General features: G+C 55.4%; 1 protein-coding gene across 1 annotated transcript in view; it reads right to left on the bottom strand.

Moving 5' to 3' along the window:
• The window catches only part of RBPMS2 (RNA binding protein, mRNA processing factor 2), a 28,442-nt gene extending 23,073 nt beyond the window's left edge, over nt 1-5,369 (bottom strand). Inside the window, exon 1 of the mRNA XM_054716141.1 lies at nt 5,186-5,369. Coding sequence (XP_054572116.1) covers nt 5,186-5,266 — 81 coding nt within the window. The 5' untranslated portion in view covers nt 5,267-5,369. The remainder of the gene's footprint in view (nt 1-5,185) is intronic.
• Nucleotides 5,370-12,190: the final 6,821 nt, after the last annotated feature.

Below are 12,190 nucleotides of genomic sequence, written 5' to 3'. Positions count from 1 at the left end.
GCCTAGGCAGGCTGGCTGTGTTTAGGGAAGGAGAAGATAAGGAGAACCAAGAGAGTACCCCCCCCCCCCCCACCACCACCAACTGACAGGTAGTCACTTCAGAGCAAGCATGGTTGCTTTAGTTCAGATGCCTAAAGCCACAGAGTACCAAGGGTGTACGAAGGCAGTCAGCCCTGGTACAGGCAACAGGGGAGCATACTGTCTGCAGAGAACTGAAAACTAAAAGTGACTTGGCCTGGTTTTTATTACCGTGAGATGGCAATTCTAAACAATATCTGTGATAAAACACTCCTTCTGCAGGGGCCAACAGCTCCCCTCACCCAACCCTGGGATGCCACGAGACCAAAGGGAACGAGCCTGGGGCCAGTCTCTGAGCTTCTACTGAGACCCTGGCATCACCCAAAGCTCAGGCTTCAAAAACTCTAGTTGCAAGACTTTTTCTCCCCCTGCCCCCCAAGTCTCACCAAAAACCCTAATAACAGAACCGCAGGTATAGTGTGGTGAAGAGAAACTCTGGGTTCAAATCCCAGCTCACCCACTGACTGGCTGCGTGCGCGTTATCTAACCTCTGTGTCTACTCCTCGTTTATGAAACGGCGATGATGATGTAAGTAATTCACAGGGCTGTGGTAAGAGTTGAGGGAGTTCAAATGGTAAAGTGCTCAGAGCAATGCCTGGCACAACAAACACTACGTACGGGCTCACTGTTATTAGAACAGCCTCTCCCATAGGTTACTTGAGCAGAGGCGGCACATCCACAGCACCCAGGAAGAAGAGCCCGGTCTCCTGGAATCTGCCTGAATCCACTTCCCTGGGCCCTGTTTCCAGGTAGAAGCCCAGACGCATGGATGCCTCCCTTCCCTTAAATCAATAAAAGCCTGCAGACAGAGCACCAAGAAGTCCCAGATTCTGTCAAATCTTTTGATGGCAGAGAAAAATAAAAAATAAAAATAGGGAGGTGCCCAAGTTGCACGCTGGACCCAGAATTCCTGCCCACTCACCTAAAGTGCTAACTCTGGACGTCCTGCCAGGGGCTAGGGATGTGGCTGGCTCTTAAGAGGCCCCTGGAGGACACATGATGGACCCAGGGGTACCAGGCCTGGACCCAGCTACAGTGAACACAATGGACAAGATGGGGGTGAGAGGACAGCAAGAGACCAAGGCCCTCAAGTCAAACTGTCACCCCCTTAGCTGCCATTAATCGGTCTTTCTGTAGTTTACCATTAGGCTAACATAAAAACGTCTTTAAGAAAACAACAGCAACAAAGTCTTTAATTTTTGGAAACTCAAACCGCCCCCAACCCAAAATTCCAAATTCTACCCTTCCCTTAGGGGGCCCCCAATGACTAATTACTGTAACTTAGTATTACCTTGTGTTATGAAAGTAAAGTCTCCATCTTCAAAACAGAATGTTTACAAGCCACACACACCGCTCCCCAGAAGCACTGTACTACCTGGCCATCCCTCAGGAATCCCTAAAACGGGACGTGTTTGGGTCTGAGGTTGAGCAGCGTTGCAGTGCAAGCCAGTCCTGAGCAGGCTTCATGTACTGTGTTCCCGCACCTTCTAGAGCTTGGGCACCAGGCATGATCTGCCTGGGGGAGAGTATTGAGACTGACACTTAGTTCTTCCCCTTCAGACCCTCCCCTTAATTCCTCCTGCTCTCCTGGGCTTTCCAAGGGTACCAATGCTTCTAACACATCTCCTTCCCTAGAGGCAGAAAAATGCCAATGTCCCCTGAAGCTTGCATGAGCACTATGTGCCCCCCAATAATGCTGCAACATGCAAACTTCTGGTGGTCACCCAAGCAAGCCATGTGGTTCCACAATCAACCTCCACTTTCATTCATGCTACTAGAGGCCCAGTGCATGAATTCGTGCATGGGTGGGGGTCCCTCAGGGTGGCCTGCGGAGATCGGGCCCCAGCTCGCGTCCCCAGCCTCGCAGCCCTGCCTGGCACCCCACCTTGGCCTGGCACCACCCCCTCACCTGCTCCACCATCCCGCCTGTGGGGCAATCGCCTGTGGGCAATTGATTGGGGCTGGGCCCTCCGCTCCCCACCCCCCACCGCCGCCACTGCTGGTTGCAGTCTGCGGGGCTATCTATGGCAACCCCTCCTCCCCCCCTCCCCCCCACACTGGGCTCCCTCAGCACCTGGGAGCTGGGCAGCGGCTCCGCCCCTCACCACTGGTTGCTGTCTGTGGGGCAATCAGCAGGGCGATCGGCCCCGCTTGCACCTGCCTTGGCTTGGCACCGCCCATTCTCCTGCTCCACCATCCCACCACGATCCTGGTTCTGCTCTCCTCCGATGCTGGTTGTGCTCTCCTTGGGGCCCATCAAGGCCGGCAGCGCCTCCACTGCTGCCCGCTACCAGCACCGCCCGCCATGTTTCTGCACCGCCCCCTGGTGGTCAACGCACGTCATAGCGAGCAGTTGAACTACTGGTCAGTCCACTGCCCAAGGGGACAATTTGTATATTAGGCTTTTATTATATAGGATTCTCTCTTCTTGGAATGCCTTTCCCACCCTCACTGGCCTAACAACCTCCTACTCAGCCACATCTCAGGGAGGGCAGACCTCGGAACTTCTCAGGGGCACCACCCTATCACTGGCTGATATCCTCTTATTTTATCTGCCATTGTATTCAACATTCCCTCACTTGCTGGCAAACCCTCCTGACCCCCCAGTCTGTGATCTTTCACCTATATTCCTGACCCTCGTCCAGAAAAGGAACCTAATGTTTATGATATGGACGAAGCGCCCATGGGTAAGGGGGGCGGCCAGGGAGAGCCCAGGCTATAAAGACGAAGCAGTTGTCCAAGACTCAAGGCTACACAGAGATGAGCAGCCCCACGGAAACCCCATCCTGGAACCGTGAAAATGCACCCTTCTCCAGTGATTGAGGTCTTCTGTGGGCCAAGGAGGATCCCTTGGTTTTCTAGGGTCGCTTTAGTTAACCTCCATAGTCAGCTGGGGAAGAGCCAGCCTAGGTTAGCTATGAGAGTAAACCCTGCTGCTAATGCAGATTCCCCAGGGGGTGGCTCTTAGGGGTAGCAGAACTAACCACCCAGGGGGCAATCTAAGCTAAAGGGAAGGAGTCCAGTTCCAGCTCAACCCACCATTCTAAGAGGGAACCCCAGCAAGAAAGCTCTTGGCCCCTTCACTGTTCAGAAGGCGAACCAGGGGAGGGGGCCAAGCCTTGTGCTTCCCTGACCAGGCAGACACTGGGCTGCAGGAGATCCCCAGAGCCCTTAGTTTTAGATCTTTAGACTAAATGACCAATACCAGCCGCACTGACTCCCTGAACCCTGACGGTGCTGCGGCCACCCCCACCCCCAAGGAGCAGCAAGGATTCCACTTCTTGAGGATTCTGCCCTCTCTCTCAGAAAAGGCACTTAGAAAAAGTGACCAATACCTGAAATGTTTTCTCCAAGACTAGCCTGGCCACATGGTTCACCCTTCCCACTTCAAAGGGGGTAGGTCTGAGGGTGAGCCCAGCCTCTGGGGCAGTGTGAGGTCCCTGCTTAAGTCAACCCTCTAGCAGAAGTGACATGCTGGGTCCTCGTCCAGCTTTGTAGGAGACAGCTTCTCTCCCTCAATTTCAGCCCACCCCAAGGCCAAGCAGAGGCCCCACACACCAGCAACCCTGACACCCTCCCCCAACTCGAAGGGGGAGATTCTGAACAACCAGGTAGAATCAGGATGGGGTTAAGGTCCAAAACGCCAAGACCTGTGGGCATCCAAGATCCAAGGAGGACAAGACCTTCAGGAGCCCAAACAACTCCACCACCCCAGAGCCCACACCACACTAGTGGACAGATGTCAGGCGCTCCCCTGCCACACTCAGAGCGAAGAGTTGTGTATCCTGCTTCCCCCGTCCCTGCCCCAAAAAAGCAGAATTTAGACCCAGATTCTCAAGATGTCATGCCATTGGCGGACCGGGGCTGGCAGCAGGCTCTGAACTGCTAAGAGTGAGAGCTGGCAGTGTGACCCTCCCACCACCCCTCCCACTTGGAGGAGCCCAGCCCAGCAGTGGGGCTGTGGCCGCCATTCTGCACCAAACCTATAGCACGGCCAGGCCGGCGGCAACATCCCTGGAATGGAGGGGGGCGGGGGGTAGCAACACCGGCCCCCACCGAGGGGCTCTGCGGTTTCTCCCCCAGACCAAGGGGAAGGGAGCTCAGGATGGATAACTGGTCCTTGGTTTCCTGGGCAAGAGCATGGCAGGGTGGGGCAGGAAGGGTCCCTCAGCCCCGGCGTGACACAGCAGAGGCCGAGGCCCTTCAAGGGAGCGGCAACCCCTGTCCCCTGTCCACACCAGTTTTTGTCTTCGCGGCCCAGCTCCTGGTCTCCATCCACTGATAGCCATATCCACCACCTCACCCCCCACACACACACCCTCCCTGATTTCACGATCCCATTAACCACCCAGCTGCTGGAGATTCCACGAAGCCACCTCATACTCCCAAGTCTTAGCACATGGTTGGTGGACCAGATATCGGCGCCTCCACTTTCGGGATCCACCCCGGCCAGCTGCGGGGTCCCAGCTCGGCTGCCTGGGCGAAACCGAAGGGAGGAGAACTGGGAAGGGTCTTTCGGCATCTCCTTCCCAACTCCAATTAACTGCCGGCTGGCCTCTTCGCCGAAGCCCAGGTTCTGGGGCTGCGAGGGAAGCCGGTCCACCCGCCACCACTACGGCTCTGGTGAACCAAGGCGCCGGGGCTGCCCCAGGCCTCCAAGGTCACGGGGAGGGTCAGGGTGGAGAGGGCGCGGGACGGTGCCGCCCGCCCGCCCGCCGTGCTAATCCCTCTCAGTTCCCTCCAGCCGAGGCGGGAGTCCCGGCCACGCGGGAGAGGCGCCGGGAAGAGAGCAGCGAGACGGGCCGAGAGGGGAGAACGAGGGACGCGCGGGCAGGAGGCACGGGGCGGCGTGGGGCGGCCGTGGTGCCGCTCGCCCACCGCGGGACGCACGGCCCGCCCCAAGCCCGGGAGGGCGGGGAGACAATGCCCGCCCGGCGGGGCAGTCCAGGCCGTGCGCCCCCGCCCGCCGGACACGGGCTGCTCCTCCCCGGTCGAAGGGCAGCGGCGGGAAGGCTCCGGGAGCGATGGCCGGACCGGCCCGGCGCGCCCTCTCCCCCGCCCACCTCCGCGTGCACTTCACCCGACCAGTCCCGGGGCGCAGACCCACCTCCTCCTCCAGGGTGCCGCCGGAGCCCGAGCCCGTGCCGGTGCTGGTGCTGTGCTCGTCGTCCGGCTTCAGGTTGCTCATGGTGCGGGGGGGCGGGAGGGGTGACGAGAGGAAGGGAACGCGGAGGGCGAGCGCGGCGCCGGCCCCGGCGAGGAGGTGGGAGGGGGCGCGGTGAGCGGTGCGCTCCGGGGGTGCGGGGCGGGGTGGCGGTGGGGGGCGCGCGGGGCGGTGAGAGGGGCGGCCGCCGCGTCGGGCTGGGGTCACATCAAGTTTGGCGGGTGCGGGAGGCGTGGAGGGGGTGCGGCGGGGGAGGCACTGCGAACCGGAGCCGAGCCGGAGTGGCCGCCGCCTCCGCCTTTTCACTGCGACCGCCGAGTGCGCCCGCGGCGGCGGCGGCGGCGGGGGGCGGGCGCCGGGGGAGGGGGGCGGGCGCCGGGGGAGGGGGCGGGCGCCGGGCGGCGGCGGGGGGCGGGGGCCGGAACCGGCCTCAGCTGGGGCCGGGCCAGCCCCCCGCCCTCCTCGCGGTCTCCGGGGGAACGCGCAGCCAATCCCCGCCGCCCGCTGAGGACTCGCCCCGGCCGGGCCGCGGCGCGCTCGCCCTCGGCGGGGCTTTCCCCCTCGCTCTCGCCGTCTCTCCCGCTCTCATCTTCCCCCTTTTCCTTTCTCCACAAGTTGTTCAACTTCGACGAACTTGCCCAGCGAACTTTCTTAAAGGGGCCGCGCTGTCCCAGCCTGCGGGCTGTGGAGCTGGGTGCCGGGCACCCGGCGCCCCTTCGTCCCTCGCCATCCCCGCCCCTGCGACCCCACGTGGGGGGCTCCCCCAGCTGGCCTCCTGAGTCGTCGGCTCCAGGAAGTAGGCTCCGCTTGCACCCTGATCCGGGATTACAGGGCCCGGTGCACCCATTTCACCCCAAAACTCAGCGCCCAGACCTGGTCCGCGCTCTCCTCTCTCCCGAGAGCTCCGGGCGTTGGGGGCCAGGTTCAGGGGAAGATGGCGGGGGCGTGGGATGGGCGCGGACACCTGGGCTCTGGCCCCGGCTGGGCGCAGTTTGGCTGCGTGACCTTGAGGAAATCACTTCCCCTCTCTGGCCTCAGGCTTCCAGCCCCGAGGGTGGGACTTAGCTCTCCAGCTCCCTTCCCCGTCCCGGTCACCGATGGGACGGGCGGGGGAACGAGTCTTTGGGATCCAAATGGTTATAAGCTCCAGCAGGGGTACCTCCGTGGCTGAGGAGGTTCCGTGCGCCTCTCCTTCCCTCTGCCCACCCTCCAGCTTTTGGGTCCTCTCTTACCACGGCTTCAATGCCCCCCCCCCACTCCCCCAACACACCTTCCCCCTCCAGTTCGGAGCCCGAGGGCGCCGGGAAGGGAGAGCCACCTGCGGCTGGGGCGCGGCGGCGGTGACTCCCCTCCTCGGGTCTCAAGGGCGCGGCCTGGGAGGGGTTTTCCTCTGACTTTTGAAAACCCGCTGGGACTGAGGCCGGCCCCTGCCGCCACCTTGTAAAAACCGGTCCCCCCCACCTCGGTTTGCTCTTCAAGCGCGGCAGCCCCGAGACCCGTGGAGCTGCCCCCGGCCTGGACCTCCCCGGCGCCCCTGGCTCTGAACTCGAGCTGCGACCCCGGGAATTCCGGCCAGAGGCTCCGGGGGGACGGAAGAGACCAGCGGGACCTGGCCCGGACCAGGCGTTGCCAGGCGTGATGTGCCTCCCTGCACCTCGTTTCTGTTCCCTTTCCCGGGCAAACCTGGTCGCCGCACCTGAGTTAGAACGTGGGACGCGACGCACAGCGTCGGTGGAGTGAAGCTGGGTGGGCAGACACCAACCCGTTAGGATCCCAGCCCCTAGACCAGTGACCCAGCCCTTCAGAGCCTCGATATGCCGACCTGCTAAGTAAGGCTAGCGCTACCACGGGGGAGCATCTAGTGGGATGGCTACGACGTTCCTGACTTAGTCTCCGCAACAAATTTAAAAAATATATATATATTTATTGATTTCAGAGAGGAGAGGAGAGGAAGAGAGTGTTAGAAACATCAATGAGGAGAGAGAATCATTGATCGGTTGCCTCCTGCACACCCTTTCTGGGGATCAAGCCCACAACCCAGGCATGTGCCCTTGACTGGAATGGAACCCGGGATCCTTCAGTCCACAGGCTGACGCTCTATCCACTGAGCCAAACCAGCTAGGGCTCCGCAACAAATCTTAATCTCCCTAGCCTGCCACTTCACAGTTAGGTAAATTGAGGCCTAGAAATAGGCAATTTCTTTCCCAAAGACATATTCTTCCAGTAAGTCATTGTTAGCACCTACTATGTGCTTGCTGGTGGGTAGGCCAGAAGCACCCTGGCTCCCCCCCCCCCCCCCCCCCCCCTTTGTGACCATTAGGTTCAGGCTCTAATGTGAGAGAAACTGCCTCCTATAGAAGCAGGCACTGCCATTCCATGAGAAGTGCTTCACTTCACCCAAAGGTTTTAGGTACTTCCAGCCTCTGGCACCTCCAGATGGAGCCAACTTTGGGAGCCTGTAGGTATCCTGACCATCCTTCATAAGCCTCAGTCCGCCTAGCATTATCTCCCCCAGCCCTGCCCTACATCTTCCCAGCAGGCGTACCACCAGCTTTGTCCCATCGAGATTATTCCTCCTCTCCCTCCTCCTCCCTTTTTCTTTCCGCTCTGCTTTTCCAGCCTTATCAATCCAAATCCTCACTTCCCTCAAATTCCTGCTTCAGTTCAGCTCCATTTTTTGCCAGGAGGAGAAGCCTAGCCAGTTTCCTAAACTCAGGTATCCTAAGTTAGTTTGGAATTTTTCAAAGAGGAAGGGCATCTCATCTTGCCCTTCAGGTTTCCATTTTATAGAGGCGGAAGCTGAGGCCCAAAGAAGTGACAAATGACACAGGGTCCACAATTGCCCCTCATTGCTGTATTTTTCCATGACATGAAGCTGGTGATTATTTTTAAATATTTATTAATTTTCTGATGATAAGAGCAATATATGCACATTGTTGGATAGTTGTAAGCTATAAAATAGTTTAGGAAACAATCTGCCATCTAGAGAGCAATTTATTAATATTTCCTTCTAATCTTTTTGTCCGTGCATAAATTTGCGATCTGTGCTGAACATAGTTTCAGAATCCTTTTTTTCTTAAATTTGTCATGAGCATTTTTTAAAATTGTTCACTCATAATTGTTTATTATTGTTAATCCCCATGAGATGTGCCATAATTTTTTTAATATATATATTTTTTATTGATTTCAGAGAGAAAGGGAGAGAGAGAGAGAAACATCAATGATGAGAGAGAATCATCGATCGGCTGCCTCCTGCATGCCCTTTACTGGGGACTGAGCCCGAAACCCGGGCATGAGCCCTTGACTGGAATCAAACCCGGGACCCTTCAGTCCACAGACTGACGCTCTTTCCACTGAGCCAAACCAGCTAGGGCGATGTGCCATAATTTGACATCTTCTGTTATTAGACATTTGCATTATTTCCCGTTTTATTCTCTTTTGCCTTCACGAGAAACACCTTGTACGAGGATTCATTCTAGTTGCTTCAGAAAGCTTCCTAGGTGTGTGGCCAGCCTTTAAGCATATTGGAGGCAGCCACTGTCTTATTCCTCCTTGTATCCCCCACAGCCCCTGAAATGGAAGAATCTCTGATTCCAGAGGGATTTGGAGATTATATAAATGCAAAGGTCCCACCCACCCTGGTGTGAGTATTCAGTTGATGCAAATGGAGCTAGAGAGAAGAGAGTTCAGGGTATGCAACTCTGGCCAGCTGCCCGGTGGGTGAGAACTTTTAACTCAGTCTCCTCCAACTCTGACCTGGTAGCCCAGCCTCTAGCAACCTCTTCAGTGCCCCCTGCTCTCCTGGTGCCAGGCTTCCCGTGACCTCTGAGCTTCTCACATTTCTGTTCCCTTTGCCTGAGGCCACCTCCCACCTCTTCCCCAGCTTCCTGGTCTTTCCACACCCACTCCCCTTCCCAAATGCTCTCATAGGGCCTCTGTGTCCTCTGGAGCCTGGGAATACCTTGTCTTGCAGTCTCACCTACCAGGTGTGAAGATCTCTGACTCTGAGAAGTATCCACAAACCCTGCTAAGTGAATACCGCCTCACCTTTCCATTTCTGCAGAGAGCTTGATGAGTGATGGGTATTTGCAGTGGTAGATGTTCAATAACCCTTTGCTGAAATGATACTGGACCATTCCTGGGGCCTCTCGGTTATCTGGGGTATATGGCCCTTTCTCTTTGATTTACTGTACATGCATTATCCTTTGGTGTTTTATTCTTAGGGGATGGGAAAGATTCAGATGGCCTCACTCCTGAGAAATGCTGCCCTGGGACCCACCCAGCACCCTGAGGGTATGTATTCCTTGCTACTTTCTAACCTCAGCTTCCCCACCATCAGGAAAGCCTGGGCAAGGAGAAGGCAGGTAGAGAGGGTGACCTTGAAGCCCAAAGGCTGGGCTGTAGCTAAGGTGTATTTTCTTGGCATTTACAGGTTTAAGCTCCACTTGGTGTGAGAGGTCTCAGGAAGGGAAGGGGGCTGGATGCTGGCATTTATACAGTACCTATTCCTTCCTGCCCCAGGCAGTTAATGTGCAGTCTGACTTAATCTTCCCATTCTTCCTGCTATTCCTAATTAAAGGTTAGAAAACGGAGTCCCAGAAATATTTGGGAACTTGCCTAGCTCCTAGTGGATGACATGGACGATGGGGAAAATGTGACATAGCCCTGCGACAGGATTCTGAGTCTGTAACCTTGGGCAACCTACCAGCTGAGTAGCAACGGGTTCATCTGTAAAATGGGAATACCAGTGCACAACTTCAAGGATGTGTTATACAAGTTAAGTAAGAGCTCATGGTAAGCTCTTGTTGATTGTGATTAACACCCTTGATCCTACTGCTAGTTTGAAGGTCAAGGTCAGCGTGGCGCAGGTCAAGACCAAAAACTGGGTCTTTCCAACCCCAAGTTCCTGAGCTCTCTCTCCTCCTCCTCTTGCCTCCTTTACTCTGGGCCACACAGTTACCTAGATCCCAAGTTCAAATCCAAAGCAAACAGTATTTCTAAAAAACAAAACAAAACTGTGTCAGAAGGCCCGGGTTTGAGTTTACGTGACCACAGGCAGGTAGTTTGATCTCCCTGTGGCTTTGTTTTCTCATAGGCTCTCCTGAGTGTTATCCAGGCTTTCCTGAGTGTTAAATGAGATCCTAACTCTGGAAGTTCTGTGCGGGCCTCAAAGCTTTAGGGCAACAAGAGGAGTGATTATAAAATCGGCAAAGGAACAGAACCAAGAGCTTCGCTTCGAACCCAGTCTTCCCAAGAGGCAGTGTCTCTGCCCTCCCTGCACACAATGTTATTTTTTTCTGTTTTCACGTGGCTGAAAATTAGGGGAGGACCCTGAGGACAGGGGTGGTATCTTTTTCTGATCTTTGAATTCTCAGTGCCCAGCTCAGGTCCTGGTGGAGAGGGTTCAGTAATGAATACTGAATGAATGAAAGGCTTGAGTTGCCATGGGAAGAATCCCTGAGAGGGGTATTTTTATACTAACATGTCAATAACTGCTTTTTCTTCCCTCTCCCAAAGTGGGAGAGAGAGTGGGATGCCAGGAACCTGAAAAGTACTCAAACGATGAAAAAACAACAATCAGAAACCCAAAAGGGGTGTCTGGGCAGGTCAAAGGTTCCTGGCCTAGACTCTGGGTTCCCAACTTACACCTCCCTCTCTGCAGCCAGAGCCCCTGCCCCACTGCCAGTTCCTATCCAGCCACTGGGCCAGTGGTCTTTGCAAATGGGGAAACTGAGTTTCAGCCGCTGAAATCAACATCTGAGGTTACACAGCCAGGCACTGAGTTCATTTTTTATTTTCTATTTAATTTCAAAGGCAGATAGCTTGGAAGAATTCTTTCTAAGAAAAAACAACAACACAAAACACAAATTAATCACAGATATTTTCATATGGAGCCCTCAAATGATCTTTTATCCTCCAGAAAGTATGTGTTTAAAAAAAAAAAAAAAAAGGTTCTGGCAACGATTAAATGGCACTTGCTAAACTTTTACTGTTTTCGAGTCCTTCCCAGGGAACCAAAGGTCACTGAGAATGCCACTCTGGCCTGCTTCCCTGCCGGAGTCGCAGGTCTCTCAGAGCCTGAGAGAGGGCCCCCCACGCCAGACAAATTGCAGAATTGCCTGGCATGCCAGGAAGCTGGCCCCACTAGACAGTTTCCGAGAAAGACCTAGGGACTGAAAGTAGAAATAGTTGTACTTGACCCAGGGTCCAGTGGGGCAAATGACAATCTTCTGGGGACTGGCTCTGCACAGAGTGGGGTGGGGAGGGGCACGGAGGGAGGATGAGCTGGCTCCCCCTTCCCCGCCGAAGGTGCCAGTGAGCCTCCTTTTACAGTCTTCTTTGCCTTCCGAAAAGCCTCTTATTCGTAAGGGAAAAGGGAGTGCTGCACTCACTCACTCTCTCTTAGACTTCAGGGGTGGAAGGAGGCAGGATGCTTCCCCTGAGGTGGGCATTGCAGATCATGGAATCTGTATTAGAAGGGGCCCTAGTGGTCATTCAAGTCAGTGGACCTCACACTTGGCTGCAGACCAGATTGCCTTTTGAGGAAGACAGATTCCTGTGGCCCATCGCAAACAACTACATCCAAATCTCTAGGGGCAGATCTTAGGAATCTCCTGGTACCCTAGCAACTAGAACCCTGGGACCTGAATCCAACTGCCTGCAGCAAACACTCGAATCTCCACCAAAGACTAATGCAGCCTTGGCCTGAACTTGGGGAAAAGCAACTTCACCCACCCCAAATGGCTCATTCCACGGCTATACCTCCAGCTCTACTTACAGCGATATTGTTATCAGATAATGATTAGTGATAATTAACAGATGTCAAGCACTTGGCCATTGACGTCTTAGCACAGAAGCTGAGCTTCCAAGTTCTAGACTGAGACAGGCCTAGGTTCAAACCTTGGTCCACTTTATATTTGTTTCTGTGACTTTGTGCAAAGTGACTAA

The sequence above is a fragment of the Eptesicus fuscus genome, chromosome 5 (assembly GCF_027574615.1).
Source record: "Eptesicus fuscus isolate TK198812 chromosome 5, DD_ASM_mEF_20220401, whole genome shotgun sequence".
NCBI lineage: Eukaryota > Metazoa > Chordata > Mammalia > Chiroptera > Vespertilionidae > Eptesicus > Eptesicus fuscus.
This window is presented reverse-complemented; position numbering and strand designations above follow the sequence as displayed.